This window comes from Eucyclogobius newberryi, unplaced genomic scaffold (genome assembly GCF_026437365.1).
Source record: "Eucyclogobius newberryi isolate DKJ021-1_F unplaced genomic scaffold, fEucNew1.0.hap1 SCAF_14, whole genome shotgun sequence".
NCBI classification, from domain to species: domain Eukaryota; kingdom Metazoa; phylum Chordata; class Actinopteri; order Gobiiformes; family Gobiidae; genus Eucyclogobius; species Eucyclogobius newberryi.
In genome coordinates, this window is record NW_027315768.1 from 27,803,793 (window position 1) to 27,820,022 (window position 16,230).

Consider the following 16,230-nt stretch of genomic DNA (forward strand, 5'->3'; position numbering starts at 1 on the left):
TGTAACTTTTAGGTTAAAATGTAAAAGTATTTTACTATATAGCGTGAAATGTGTTGATCTTGATAATATTTCTTTGACTTTGAATCAATCAATTTCTCAATGTCTTGGTTCCTCAAAGCCAAGCCAGACCTAAGTACTTTTTACTTTTCAGACTTCTTCCAAAAAAGTAGTGGAGTAGAAAGTACAGTTACCTGCTCTCAAATGTAATGAAGTATCAGTAAAAAAGTATGTGAAATTTGCGTACACTTTTTACTTAGTTAGAAATAGATACCTAAAAATGGTACTTTGTTACTTTCCACCACTGATGCAAACCTGGACCGACTCTCCTGGTCCAAGTGCCACAACAGCAGAAGAAGCAGAAAAGTCTAAATTGTGTTAAATCCAGTGTTGAGAAAAGCACAGTTTCCCTCTTTCTCCTCCACAAATGTACAAAGTGCCATTGTGTGCAGGTTTTTGAAACACAAAATAGTCTGTATTTCTCCTGAAAAAGGCAGAAGTACGGCCGTCTGCGCCGCTATGATTATTTTGGTTCCGCCCAAATCACAATGCTGCTCAGTGATTGGTTCCAGTCCCTAAAAGCCATGTGATTGGCCCATTTAACCACTGGCTTGAATCAGTGGGAGCCTAACAAGATGGATTCTCAAGAGTATTTTGGATTTTTAATTTGACATTGTCTCAAATGTAGTGGTTACTTGATTAGGTTTCAATATTTGACAGTATTAATGACTTGCAGAGCACAAACCCAGTATTTTTTTAACAGTGGACCTTTGGACGGCTCACGATCTCTTCCGAAGTGTTGGATTTATGCCTGGCAGATTCACAGTCAAAGCGCGTCATCAATTTACTCTTGTCCCCAGGTCTAGCCCATAATCATAAACGAAGCCTTTGAATTACGGCCGCGCTCCGCTCCGCTATCTGAATCGCTGACAGGAGGTTCGGAAAGAAAGGGAAAAGGGAAGTACAATGATGACAGTGGCGCTGTTTGCGGGTGTGTGCGTGTGACCTTGGGCATGTATGAGAATGACCCAAAAGACAAAGTGAGGATTGGTTTCACTGAGTCAGACGGCGATGGCTCAATTAGAGGTGAGAATGTCAATGTCACTCACACTAACGTGATCGTCGTTAGCGCTCGCGGAATATGGTCAGTGTATTTGGCGGTGAATTAATAAGTATGTGCAATGTGAGAAAATATATTTGACGCAGCTTTTGAATTTGAGAGTTAGCCAATCAGAGCAAGGAGTTTGTGCTATAGAAAAAATGACGTCATTGTCTACACGAGGTATGTAGTAGGAGAAGTTGAAAGGATTGTATGGGGGATTCACTGTTTTTGAAAGAAACTTGATGATTCACTTTTTGAAACTTATGTGAAAAAGTCATTTATCTTGGTTCATGTCTGACAACAGAGAAAACATTGAACTTTGTGCCAGTTTTTGTTTCATGCGGAAAGGCCCAGTAATTACAAATATTGAAGTGCATTCACACATGATTTGGTCCTAAATTGAGCACATTTCAGTCGTGATGTGAACTCGGTATGGTCCTGTTCTAGTCCTTGTTTAGTCCTGGTCTAGGTTTAGTCTCAGGATTTGTCTTGGTTCAGAGCCAATTTTGAAAGAAATCTGACCTTCTAGATTAATTTATGACGTACTATAATCTCTACCAGATCTCTCAATACTTAAAAGAAGGTTTTAAATGTTGAAAAAATGTACTACTATTATTATTGCTGTGGTTATTGATGCTATTGATCTTATTATTGTTATAACTATTAATAATAATGGTGACGTTGTGGATGATGATGATCATTTATGTCTCTTATCTTCTGATCATTATGACTGTAGCTATGAGTTTTCCTGTTCATATATATCATTTTTCTATTCTTAATCTGTGAGAAGATGTACATACAACTTTGTGTGAGTCTGTGCAAGTCTGTGTGAGTCTGTGCGAGTCTGTGTGAGTTTGTGAGTCTGTGTGAGTCTGTGCGAGTCTGTGCGAGTCTGTGCGAGTTTGTGTGAGTCTGTGTTAGTCTGTGCGAGTCTGTGCGAGTCTGTGCGAGTTTGTGTGAGTCTGTGTGAGTCTGTGTGAGTCTGTGTGAGTTTGTGTGAGTTTGTGCGAGTCTGTGCGAGTCTGTGCGAGTCTGTGCGAGTCTGTGCGAGTCTGTGCGAGTCTGTGCGAGTCTGTGCGAGTCTGTGTGAGTCTGTGTGAGTCTGTGTGAGTTTGTGTGAGTCTGTGTGAGTTTGTGCGAGTCTGTGCGAGTCTGTGCGAGTCTGTGCGAGTCTGTGCGAGTCTGTGCGAGTCTGTGCGAGTTTGTGTGAGTCTGTGAGAGTCTGTGTGAGTCTGTGTAAGTTTGTGTGAGTCTGTGTGAGTTTGTGCGAGTCTGTGCGAGTCTGTGCGAGTCTGTGCGAGTCTGTGCGAGTCTGTGCGAGTTTGTGTGAGTCTGTGTGAGTCTGTGTGAGTCTGTGTGAGTTTGTGTGAGTCTGTGTGAGTTTGTGCGAGTCTGTGCGAGTCTGTGCGAGTCTGTGCGAGTTTGTGTGAGTCTGTGTGAGTCTGTGTGAGTCTGTGTGAGTTTGTGTGAGTCTGTGTGAGTCTATTTATGTGTGTCTGGAAGTGAGGGACCCATGAGGAAAAGGGGAGGAAATATATACTGTACATATAATTGCGCTTTTGTTTTTTCAGCCTCCTCGTAATGTGATGATGTCAATGCCAGAAATTGCACAATTCAATAAAAACTTGATCCCGAAAAAAAATAAAAAAGCGCAAACATGTAAAGTTACAGTACGTTCTAGATACAGTATCGTGAACCAGGAGACACAGAGATGCTACTGAATGCCATATGTTGTCTGAATCTGTTTAGCCACACGCTTCAAAAATAGCTAAGATAAGATGTGCACGAACAATATGCAAACAGAAGCGAGCATACGCACGTGTTTGACCCCTTTGTCCTTGTACATTGCGCCGTGACATAATCGAGCAGTGACAAAGGAGAACAATGATTGAGGGCCGGTGCTGTGGAGTGCGTCGTCGACTTGTTCAAATGTGCCAATCAAGTGTTGTTCAGCGGCCAACAGCCTGGAGCCCGGAGCAGATGGATGTGGGAGACTCGGCGAGCAGCACGCGGCCCACGCTACGGCCACCGAGATCAAACTGATATTTCTCTACAACACCTTTTCTCGATCGGGGTTGCACGTACGTCTGTATCAAAACGGAGACTTGGAAACAGCAGCACCGATGTCGTCAGCCTGCCGTAAAGAAGCCGAGGCGACAGACGTTGCTCGAATGAACGTCGGCTCCATTTGGTTTATTCGAGATTTAAGACAGATTATTTTGCGCAATAAAGATGTTAAAACCATTCTTTCTGAGGTATCGCACTAGTCTACACTTAAGCGCACGCAATCAATTGTTTTCCGTCCCACCTTTTGTAACCGGGGCAATGCATCAAGGCACTTTCTCAAATCGTGACAGTGCTTTTAAAATAATAATAGCTGCAATAATTTAGTATATACAAAACAAATAGTATTATCTTTATTTATGGTGGGCTATTATCCCCATTAGCTGGTATGTGTTGCCTAAAGCCCCGGAACAGCTTTGCATGATTTATACTTTTAAATCTTCTTATTTATCATTTGCATTTGGCTCGGGACATTTTTAGAAGCAGCCTCTTAGCGAATGAAGTGTCGGCTTTGTTCTGATTGGCCAAGTGTGGAGACGCTTGCTATGATCCTCGGTCTGGGCCACGTTTAGTCTTTGGTTTAGACCTGGTTTATACCTTGATTTAATCCTGGCCATAGTAAAGAGGTAATCAGTCACAATTTAGCTCTGGGTTAGTTCATATTTTAGTCATACAGCATTTAATCCTGATGTATTTTTCTCTTGGTTCAAAGTTGGTTCGACCTGGTTTAGTCTGGGTTCAGTTATAGTTCAGACCGAGGTTAAAAAATGACTACCGTATTTTCCGGAGTATAAGTTGCAACAGCCAAAAAATCCATAATAGAGAAGAAACAACATATACATTTTTGGGGGGAAATGTATTTGATAAAATCTTGAAATGCAATTTAAAATAATAACAGATTAGAGAACATGATTCGTCTTCCTCGGTGTCACTTCTAAACAACTCTGCAAACTCCGGAGGTAGAGGAAGTGCAGATTCTTCTTCTGCGTCGCTTAGAGCCTTGATAATATTATATACAAGTCGCTCTGGAGTAGAAGTCGCAAAAACTAGGTAAAAAGGTGCAATTTATAATCCAGAAAATAAGGTAGTTTCCGTATTTCCCGGACTATAAATCGCACTGGAGTATAAGTCGCACCAGCCAAAAAAAGCATAATAGAGAAGACAAAAACATATATAAGTTGCACTGGAGTATGAAATGCGGTTGCAAGTGTGAAAATAACAAAAAATATCACATATAAGTCGCTCCGGAGTATAAGTATATAAGTACGAATATAAGTATAAGTCGCACCCCGGCCAAAACTATGAAAAACTACTATCTACTAACTACTACTAAGTCGCACACTTATAGTCCGGAAAATACGGTCATTTTAAAGAGACTTTTTAATTAAATGTGTTTTAGTCCTGGTTTAGGCCTAATTTAATCACAATTATGGCCTGGATTAGACCTTTATAGTCATTTAGAACTTTTAGGTATAGGTTTATTTTCGGTACAGCCCTTCGTTTGATTCTAGTTTAGTCCCAGTTCACTTCCAGTTTTCCCCTCTGCTCATGATGAATACTTTGCTTGTTTTGTCAGATCTCAGCGCCGTCGTGAGCACATGGCTGGTGCTGATCTGCTTTTCCGACTCCGAAAAACCAAACAGGAACAGGACTCTTTTACCTTTGGTCACTCTGTCCTCATGTCCCCATTTATTCTTGTGTTTAGTGAGTGGTTGAGGCACTTTTGGCAAGCTTCCTCTGCTGGAAGCTATTGCCAATTCAGGTCCAGTGTAATTTAGATGTAGAACACGGCTAAAGCCCCATTCAGACGTGACTAGTTTTACCTATAGGGACATGGGGTAAGCTGTAAAAACAGGGACAATGCAGTCATAGACATAGTTACAAGCCAAACAAGCAGCTGATGTGATGCATACTGAGCGTAAAGCTGGTGCTAATTCTCGACTCCTGTCCCTGGATGGCCTTTTTGTCTGTGTTTCTAGTTCTGTGCGAATCGTCCATGTGTATAAAACATGTACCTACTGTATTTCAGCAAAGTCAAGAGGTCCTCATGTAATTTTAGTCCCGCGTGAATGCTCATGTCTGTTTTTTGGTCTGTTTTTAGTCTGTGCATTGAAGCGAATATTGAGGCTCTTTGGTTAAAAGTTTAGGTGCTTTGGGTGCAGAGTTTGAGTTTGTGTCAGCGTGAATCTAGTAATACGAGACAAAAACGTGGTAAAAGATGACATTACACGTTGCTACAAACCAAGCCAAACTTAACATTTTTGATATTAGAAGAAACGTTACCGATAGCAATGTAAGTTCATAATTAAAAGGCTCTTGTCATAGTTTCGTGAGTTTATCAGGCCGCCATTCCCATATTTAAGTCTGTAAAATAGTGAATTTGTGACTTTTCTTATCCCGTATATACATCAGATCATTCCAAAACCTTTTACAGGAATGTATTGTTTTTGTTTAGTATTGTTAAGTTTAGTCTTAAGTAAGTTTAGTCTAGTTTAGTCCATGTGTTTATCCAATATCCTGTCAACTGCGTTCCCCATGAGTACAGTAAGGCTGCCATGTAAAAAGGCAGCACAGAACGTTGATACTGACCCAGTGGCTCCCTCTGATTCTGGTGGAGGACTTTGCCGTTGCTCCCGTCCATGTTGGCCATGTTAATGGTGTTGCCATCTGTCCAATAGATTTTCCTGTGGGGAAATTTGGGAGGTTAATGGTTAGCCACAAAGACAACCCCATTTTCTGCTGCAGCAACAGACTGACTGCTTAGAAGAGCACACATTGTGAATTACTTGAATTCATTTTGGAAAGAAGTCCAGCTATCACGGCTCATTATGCAGGAGTTGTAATACACCAGTGCTGTGTGTGTTTCTGTGTGACTTCAGTTGCTCTGCTTGTACTTGTATTGTATTGATTGTATTGACTGATGATTGATGAATTAATTGTCTATCTGCGTCTGTCTTTTATATACAGTACATGTTTCTTATTTTTCTCACCACATATCTTCTTCCAATGATATTAAATAATCTATGTGTTCACATTTAGGAGAAATCTGGTTTATTCTTACCGGTACTTTGGTTAAAAAGAATACTTTAAACTGCACTGGGAGCAGTCAATAAACCACCATCACTGTTATCTGTTATCTAAATATCGAAACATATAATTTGTTGTGCTTAATATGTGGACAATCCTTACATTTCACGCCGTTTTCCACAACAAAAGTCCACATTAGATAACGCGGCGGTCTCCTGTGTGTTGGTGTCATGCTACAGTTCGCTGTGGAGGTGAGGGGCTGATAGAGCGCGCAGGCCGCTCTAATCTACTTACCCCTTGGCCGGGTGCACGACGAGGCACCTTGGCTTATCAATGCCGTGGATGATGGAGGTCTTCAGGGATCCATCAAAGCGAGCCACATTGATTTGCGACTCATCATTTTCGGAGCTGAGCCAGTAAAGGTTCCTGGAGAGCCAGTCTAAAGCCAGGCCGCGGCAGTTCACTATGTCTGCCAGAGAGGAAATCAGTAAACAATTACCCCGTTGTAGTGCGGAGCAAAAGTACAACGAAAGGAAACATATTTTAGAGTTGAAAGCAAGTCTATCTCTCACAATTTCATACTACTGTTGAGTCCTTGAGCAAGAAACGCCACCCTTATAATCAATATTTAAACCATTGTGGTGGAGTTGTTATGATTGGTGAATAAGTGACCTTTACAACAATATTTTAAAATCACAATGTTATTAGCAAACAGAGGCGAGCGATACTGACAAAATAGTATCACAATTGATTCTTACTCTGTTTTGTGATTAATCTGTCATGTCTTTGTGATTTTAATGCATTTTCTTCCTGTTTCCTGTTATTCAAAGCACTTTAGATTGTCTTGTGTATGAATTGTGCTCTACAAATAAACTTGCCTTGCTTTCCCAATCACAATAATCATGAAATATATTGGCAACCCAGTAGAAATGTGCTGCAATGGTTCTTTAAATGAGGTTTAAGTGTAGAATGAGTCCCAAAAGTGAAATGTCCCTTTGTACCCTTATTTGAAAGATTACTATACATACTTGTTCAATTCCAGCTCTATTTGCAGGATTTAAACAAAAAAAATCCCTATCTCCAAAGCAAGATCATTGATAATTTACCTCGTTTTACTAATGTGTAATGTGAAACTGAGCTCAACACTGGCAGAGTATTCAAATTCTCACCAGGGAGAGATAAATACTGTAATGTTTGTGAAAATTCTGTCACCAAAAGTCCGACAGCTCCTAACTGGCACGTTGTCCCGCACAGATGGGCTCTACCTACCTGCAGAAATGATGGTCTCTAGCTGTGTGCCGTTAATAAAAGCCCGTTTGATGGTTTGTGTTTTGATGTCGGCCCAGTAAATCCTCTCCTCCAGGGCGTCGTAGTCCACCACAGCCACGTCGTCGATGTCGGGCACAGTTAGCGCAGTCATCACATTCATGTACGGGTTTTCAATGTCCACTCCCCGGATCTCAGAGCGCCGCACGTACAGAAGAAACCTTTTCAGAGCTGAGACACGAAACACAAAGAAAGGTATTTGACCTTTTTGTCCGGGCGAAGCATCTGCGATCATAGCATGCAAATGCACATGTCAATCATGAGCAGGAAAATTATGCGTGTGCTGAAAAACCAAAAGGGCAAGAGCTATTTTTATGAGCAATCGTCTCGATTTGTGGAGTTGGTATTTTACACAGAGTCTGGAGGATTTACAAAGGGATTTAAAACTATCGGGATGAAAATAGTTGACGGTATGTCCCAAAGAAAGCCCTCACAACAGACTCAGGATATACATTTTTATTTTTTTAGGTAAGGCCAACTGTTAAAATGTACTGTCATTCCATTCCAGGCTTGTACTATTCAGTGACCACTAAGATGAAACAGATTAAACAATGGCAGTAGTAGAGGTACTGGCAGAAGAAATAGTAGTGATAGTAGTAGTAATGATAGTAGTAGTGGTAGTGGTAGTAGTGGTTGTATTCATTGTAATAGTGATAATATTATTGCTAGTTGTAGACGAGTACGAGCAAACCTATTACATTTAAATAATTTAGATATTAACTTAAATGTAGACCTGTCACAATAACACATTTTGAACTACTTTAACCCACTGACATAATAATCCTGAAGCAGAATAATGCAAAAAAAAAAAAAAGGCATGAGTTGTAGCAAATAAATAGCAGAATGAAACAGAATTATTATTATTTTTACAACAACAGAAAATGTCCCCAATACTGCGAGAAAAATGCACACACTTAAATGTAAATACTGAATCCCAAAATATATCTATCCATCATTTATGGAGGTCAATATAGTAATTATTATAAGACACATGCTCAAATATTACCCCAGTTTAGCATAACCTATGTAAAGTTGTAGTAATAGTAGCATCTTGTAGTTCATCATCATTGTAGTAGCAGAGCAAATAACCACTGAATCCAAAAATAATCCCAAATTCCCCTCAAACATTCTCCCACATGATGACAGTATTTCAGAAATGCGCCACTTCCCCCGTGTCACATATTAAGAGCGATCTCAGAGTACGAGGCTGGAGTTTGAGTGATGTGCGCGGCTCACCGAAGCAGGACTGTTTGTTGGGCGAGAGCTTCATAAGGTGTGGACAGGTGCACGACGCGCTGCGGTTGTAATTGATGAGACACAGATGTGAACAGGGGCCGCGTCCATCATTCTCCCCACACGGGTTAGAGGCTGAGGGAGAGAGAAAAGAAGAGGAGGAGGAGGAGGAGGAGGAGGAGGGAAAGTGGACAATTTAGAAACAAACAGGAAACAATTACAAGTGGGAAGAGCGGACAGCTGCACAAAATTATAGTGACATATCATGGAAAAGGACATATATTACGCATTATTTGTGCAGTTATTGACATTTAAACACGCTCGTGAGTACGTTTGCTTTGACGTCACATGCTTTAGAACTTAAAATACTGTATGTACCATGGAAAGACACGACTTTCTTTACACGTCGAGAAGTGTGAGCTCCACCTACTGGCAGCAGGAGTTACGAAGGCGAGACAAACAAACCTAGCTTGACCCTGACATGCTGATGTAAGTATGCAGCTGGAATGGATGTGATTTGATGGCAGAAATGCTCAGATTTGGTGTGTTTTGTACTTTGAAAAGTCACACCAGAACATACTGTCGGGTCCTAAATATCTAAGAAAACAAGACAATGGAATTATCGTAGTAAAAAGAGTTTGTTTCCCTGACAATTACAGCTAGTACAAAATGTGGAGCTTCAACCTGTCCCTAACACACCTGCTCTGCCTGGCATCTCTCCCTCACGCTCTTAACAGACACAGCAAAAATGAATATTAATGAAGGTTGAAATCTGGCCGCTCCTCTGTACACCTCCTTTTCTTATTGATATGCCCAGTTTTCCTAATATATGGTCTTGTAAGAAAGAAACAGTCTAGACTTGAGGAAAGAATGTTATTCTACCGAGACTTGCAGACACAGACTGCATGGTACATACAAACACAGAATACATATATAAGAGTTAATCCTCTATGACAGGTGCACCAGGGAGTGTAAGACATGACAATGAACAGACAAGGAACACACAGAGAAACAAGCAAGAGGAATATATATTTTCAGTGTGCGGGTGAAGTTATATTAATATTAAAGGTATATTAATACATTACAATAGCATAAGTTTATTAATGACAACAATACACAGACCTCCATCGAGGCGCTGACCTGACCTTGCAATAACAGTTCCTTTAGGTTTATCTTTACTGAGACTAACACGTGTGCTCCAACAATGCAACAAGACGTATCCTTCCTTCTGTACACTGATTAGCATACTGTGCGTTCTTCCTGTACAGCACCCATTCACCCACAAGTCACATTAATCCAAGCTTGATTTAATTTCTCGCTGACATCTCGCTGTTAGCACGCCGCCGCAGCCGGCTGCTGTTTCTAAGGCTTATAGACTTTGCAGCGTTTTCCATCTGAAATAAGATGCGTCTGCGATGCGTCCGACTCTCCTCCTCCCGCTCCGTAAGCCGCGGAAATGAACTTTGAATTGATGTGTGCGCGGAGGGGATCATTGCGAATTCATGTGGGAATGGAGGGGTTTGGTGCAGGAGATGGGATCGGGCCTCGACGGGCAGTAATTGAGACGTGGGTGACAGTCAGAGCAAGAATAATACAGAGTAATACAACACACACACACACACACACACAAGGAAAGTCTACTTGTTCAAATGCGCAGCACTTATGAGGACTCTGTTCGGTCATGCCTGTAAAATGCAATTTGCCTTCTTGTGCGTTTTTGTTGGTGCAGGAGCAGAGGCTGGATCAAAATGTATTGACATGACACACAAGGTTAAGCAGGGGAATATAAAGGCATATTTACATACAGTTTGGACGTGCTTTACATTGTGGCTTTGAAAAACCCGATAACCTGGATTCACATGGCATCATCACATTTTAAACTGCCCATATTTTTGAGCTCTTCAAAACGCGTGTCATGAATAATTCACAAAAGTCAGATTAGAGTCGGTTGAATGGACTTTTATCCACGAGGAAAGGCAAGTTTATTTGTAGAGCATAATGGGTACAGAAAGTCATTCAAAGTGCGCGATGAATATGAAGTTTGTGCACCTGATTTAAGGGTCGACATTTGTGGATCTTCAGTTCGGATTTGAATCAGCGAAAAATTTATTTATAGGTTTTTTCCCTTTATCTAAAAAAATGAATTCCGATGCAACCCATTTTGTAGTAAATTATATCGCAGTAGTGCATTTCTAGTATTCCTGGCATGCAACGATTTTTAAATGTGTTAAGATTCATGTGTTGAGTTTCAAGATCTGATGTATTGAAGTTATATTTGATCAAAAGATATATTACGCTTTTGTCCGCTGTGTAGTTACAAAATATGACAATTGCGGATAATTTTTTTTCGATATTGGACATTTAAATCACAATACTGATCCAAGATGACTTAAAAGAAACACGTCTACTGAAAATTGCGGAAGGGAAAGACAATCATAACATGGTGAAAAGCTCTAAAAAGTACAGATATTAATAAATGGGGAGTCAGTCTATTGTACGAAGCTGCTTTTTCAAACGTTTTTTGCAACCGCTGGAAAAATAATACACTTTTGTAACTCTATCTTTAGTTTAAAGTCCTCAAAAGGGCGTCCATTACAGGAAAATGACACAAGTGAATAATCATGGAACGAACACCCAGCTGAGTCCGTGTGCTAACTGCGAGTGATATAGATAATATAGATAATATAGATGAGCCAGATCTTCCTCTCTTCTTTCCCCGCCCTCGCTCTCTCTCTGGAGGACATGATTGGCAGCCAAAGAGCGGCGCAGCACCATCCACTACAGGGAGAACGCTCTGAGTCAAGGCCAGGTTGCTGCTGATGAATAGGTATAAATGGGTTTCTTCTTAAAAATAAAGGAGCACTTGAATAACGATCATGAAAGCAAAATGACTCGTACATGCATGGTGAACCCGACACAGATGTCACCATTCAAAACACGATAGGCACTCGCTATTCTGTCTTAGCTCGTATGACAGGAAGTAATAATTAGCATGGCTGTATTAAATGAGACTACTTTTTTAGTCTTTTTATGGTAGGTTTAATAAATGGTGCTATTGCTACTTTCAGGCTTCTCTCGATGTGTTGGTGATGTGTGCAGATTTTAAAGGAGATTTTTTTCTTTCTCTACACACACAAAGCCCCATAATGACGGTTGTTGATCTAGGCCTGTATGAAATAGTGTGTAGACCCTTTAAAATGTAAAAAAAAACATTCTAAATTGAAGAACGGAGGCAAAAGTGAAGTATAACATTAGGTAACGATTGAGGGACATCGCAATTCGGTTTTGATTCTGTCACGGTTCTTCATTATCCATTAAAAGTCGTTTTTCCCACTTTGGTGACATTAATGTGGAAACAGAAACACGGCGGCTCAGCGAACAGCTAGGACGTGTCTGCGGTTGAGTTTTATGGTTGTTTTCCAGTTCAATTTTGCATCGAGACGGATCGAGACACGTGTACGATAAGATACATGTGAGTGATATCAGAGCCTGGTTTGAAAGTCACCATTATATTTTGCATTATTTGTTTATTTAGTAGGAGATTTTGGAGGCTACAAAGCAATGCTGACTATGGCAAAATCATTGTATTGTATTTTACGAGACAAATATCTATTAAAACGTTATTTATTGAGTCAATTAAGAACTAATTCTCAATTACAACAACGCCCTGGTCTTGACCCCACAATAGTTCTACAGATATATTACATACGTTACTACAAAGTATACTTTTTGTGAAGCTAGATAATAGTATTACCGTATTTTCCGGACTATAAGTTGCACCAGAGTATAGGTTGCACCAGCCAAAAAATGCATAACAGAGAAGAAAAAAACATATATAAGTTGCTCTGGAGTATGAAATGTGGTTGCAAGTGTGAAAATAACAAATAATATCATATGTAAGTCGCTCCGGAGTTTAAGTACAAGTATATTAGTAGAAATGTCACACCCCGGGCCAAAACTATGAAAAAAGGTGCAACTTGCAGTCTGGAAAATTGCATCCTTTGTAACAGAAACGTAAAATACCCTCGAAATTCAAAATTGTTGCTTATTTTTGGTTTGAATTTTTTTAATCCATTTGCAATTTGATCTAAAGTCAGTTAATTGTTGAAAATATATGATTTACTTATTTTATAAATTATAAATTTCCTCAATTGTAGAATTTTTAACATTCTGATGAGAGAGCGTTTTTCCTATATTGCCAGATTCCATTTTTTGTTTTTAAATACAGAATTTTGGGATTTAATTAACAATGAATTAAACAAGATTGTAATATTTCCTTTGTTGCGTTTGTTGTGTTACATTTTTTGCAACATCTAAACTTACTTGGAATTCCAATCACAATTTCATATTCCCTCCATTTTCTTTCCCGTCACACACATTTTTGAAATAAACTGATTGAATTATGACTTGGGTGATGTGTGTCGCCTGTAACTCTTTATTTAACTCTGCATTTCTCAGGTGAGACTGGCGACGGCGTAACCTTGGGACTGCACCAATCTGCCGCGCATTTGCAAAGGCTTGTAATGTGATTCTCATGATGAACAGTGACTGGTCTCTGTAATGACACATAATGTATTTACAGATGTTTGTGAAGCCGGCGGAGTTTCAGCGAGACACCTGCTGAGAGCCCACCGAGACCAGCTGTGACTGCCTCTTCTCCACGCAGCCTTGTTCACCAACTCTAATCTACTTTAGATCCATTATTGTATTCATGATCAGGCAATTGTATCACTAAACTGTGCCTGTTTTGATTCAGAATGTATAAGAGTGTGTTCATGTGCAAATGAATGACAGAAACGTATAATAAAGTTACTTGAGTTTACTTACTTTACTCCTTTAATCCATGTTTTTTTTCACAAATTAGAGCAGGAATACATGTATAAGTGTAATCAAGATTTGATACAGTATTTATTCATGGTCATAAGCTGTTTTAATGGTGTTTTTCAGAGTGATCTCATGGTGCATCTGAACTATGATGATTTACCACTGTCTAATTTATGAAGAAACATTTTAAATCATTTGAATTTACCTGATAGCTGATATTCACAGCAAGAATTTGTACATTTTGCTCGAGACGTTGAGTAGTAGTATTTGAGACTTTAACCAAACTTGAACTGTGATTGTCTAATTGTCAATGGTATGCTTGGGTCTTTTGATTTCAGAGATTACAGCCAATCCTCTGTCAGTAAATGCATGTGGTTTGGAGCAGAGTTTGGACTTTGAAGGAATCTGCCCCTTTATTTTACTATTTATATTATTTTTTCCCCCCAGATATTTGATTGGAAATTGAGCCATATCACAAAGTTTTGTACAATCAAGTTAATAGTTGTGTAATTTTGAATAAACGAAAGAAAAAGATCCAAGAGTCATTCTCAGTCTGCGGCTCGAGTCTGAGAACTTGAATATTTATCCCACTCTGAGTAAGCCCCGCGCCCTGGGCGGAGCCTCCTGATAATAACTCAATCTGTTTATCTGCAGATTGACATTGACTCTTGGATGACAGTTGCAGCAAGTGAATGATTTTCCTTTAGGCTCAATAAAGCATTCTGGAAAATGATATCACAATGGGAATAGTTTCTCCAGCTGTGTCTCATATCCAGATGTGCAAAGGCAGAGCCCAGAGGCCCCTATAGGGCCCTGGATGTGGCTGGAGAGGATAATAGCCGAGAGCCTCCCGCTGAGCTCTCTGTAACAGGATTAGGCACGCGTTCTGTCTTCTTTGGGGGAAATCAGCCCGTCTGCATCGCACTCTATTGTGAGCAGTGACGCTAACGCAGATACAGGAAGGAAACAAGCAAATTAACTTGACAGTGAAGAAGCGCTGGAATCACTAAATAGATGTAAGACCGATTAGCATCATAATAACACCCTTTTTATATGATGGGGGCTTACACGCCATGGGAGCTTAGCTGGCAACATTTGCAACTAGGCAGAGCTGTAATAAGACTGGGCAATTGGTACAGGGTGCAGTTTGGCCCAAAGCATGATTTAGTGGATTTCCCGCACAGTTTATTAAGGAAGGATAAAAAACAATATATTTTAATCCTGACTCCAAATGATTGTCCGTAGTGAATATAAACCATCGTGTTGTTGGTGACAATCAGCTAACGTTAGCACATCCGCTGCTACTGACCAGCGTATGTGCTAACCATATGCTAACCATGTTGTCACTATGTGATCTGTGCTGAAGTTAGCTTTTAATCTTGAGTTTGCAGCTGAGTTCATATTATTTAAATCCAGCAATGCCTCAGTCAGACCCACACACAAACTCTGGAACTGCACTCAGCTGCAGTACGGCGTCTCAGACCAAACTACTGCACAAGAAAGTGCAAGTCTGGAGAGTCTAAGCTTTCAAACGATGTATCACATGCCAGGTGGAATATTAGTTGGCCGATATTTCTCCAAGTTTCCATATTGGATAATATCAACCAACTGACACATCAGTTGGGTCCTAATCCTTTTATACAGTAGGAGACTTAGTGTTTACATTTTGAGCATGTTATAGCACAAAACTGTAGTGGGTAAAGCGCTTATATTGTCAATGCTTTCCATTATATTTTCTTGTTTCAGTGACATTGACGTCAAAATCTTCCAATAAAAACATCATTAAGGACACAACATTTTACATTCAAACTCAAGTCAATTTGACCTTCTTGCACTCTCCGGTAAGTGCCTGTGGGCCTCGTACCCCTGGTTGGGAAACACTGACCAAGACCAAACAAGGATGATTGAAGTAAGTGAGGCATAAACTAGCTTTAAAACCAGTCTAAACCAGAACTAGGGCACTTCGATCAATAACAAAGACTAAATCTACGCCAGAATAAACTAGGAATAGGATTAAACCCGGTCTATACTTTAGAACCAATGTCAAAACCAGCACAGTCGTCCACTAGACACTCACCCTGTGGCTGTCTGCTGGGGTGAAAAATCTGCAAATCAAATGGCTGAGCACTTGTCTTCTGGATGACGGTGACATTTTGACCCGTCCACTTGTTTGCTCTGGCCAAAGTGTTGGTCCTCCAGTCGGTCCAGTAGACATTACCCCCAAAAAGTGACACAGCGAACGGGTGGGAGAGGTACTCGTGCCCCCTCAGGATCTCGATGACCCCGCTGCCATCGTAGAGTGCAGAAAAAATGGCGTCGGATCTGTTTGAAGAAAATAAAAACACAGTTGAACATTACTTACGGTACATTACGTTGCTTTGTAGATACTAGCTAGCCATGGAGCGACCGCCCTCTTCCAAGTGCCAGAAGTACATTTCTCATACATTTTATTTTATTACTTGGTTTACGGATTTTTAAATGAAATAATTGCATAGGAGGACGGAATATAAATATAATTTCAATTTCAAAAGATGTTTTCTTCCGGGTATGCCTAAAACGCACCATGGGAGGAGCGTGTAACAGTAGATTTAGCGTGTTTTAGACAGACAGAACTGACGCTTAAGTGTGCACCCTCCCCCACCCACCCAGTCACGGCA

General features: G+C 40.3%; 1 protein-coding gene across 1 annotated transcript in view; it reads right to left on the minus strand.

Moving 5' to 3' along the window:
- lrp1bb (low density lipoprotein receptor-related protein 1Bb) overlaps window positions 1-16,230 on the minus strand; it is a 512,409-nt gene that overhangs the window by 178,999 nt on the left and 317,180 nt on the right. The window contains exons 27-31 of the mRNA XM_072445180.1: window positions 15,651-15,895; window positions 8,753-8,884; window positions 7,460-7,687; window positions 6,485-6,659; window positions 5,753-5,847 (exon numbers count right to left, since the gene is read on the minus strand). Of these exons, the coding sequence (XP_072301281.1) occupies window positions 5,753-5,847; window positions 6,485-6,659; window positions 7,460-7,687; window positions 8,753-8,884; window positions 15,651-15,895 (875 nt within the window). The remainder of the gene's footprint in view (window positions 1-5,752; window positions 5,848-6,484; window positions 6,660-7,459; window positions 7,688-8,752; window positions 8,885-15,650; window positions 15,896-16,230) is intronic.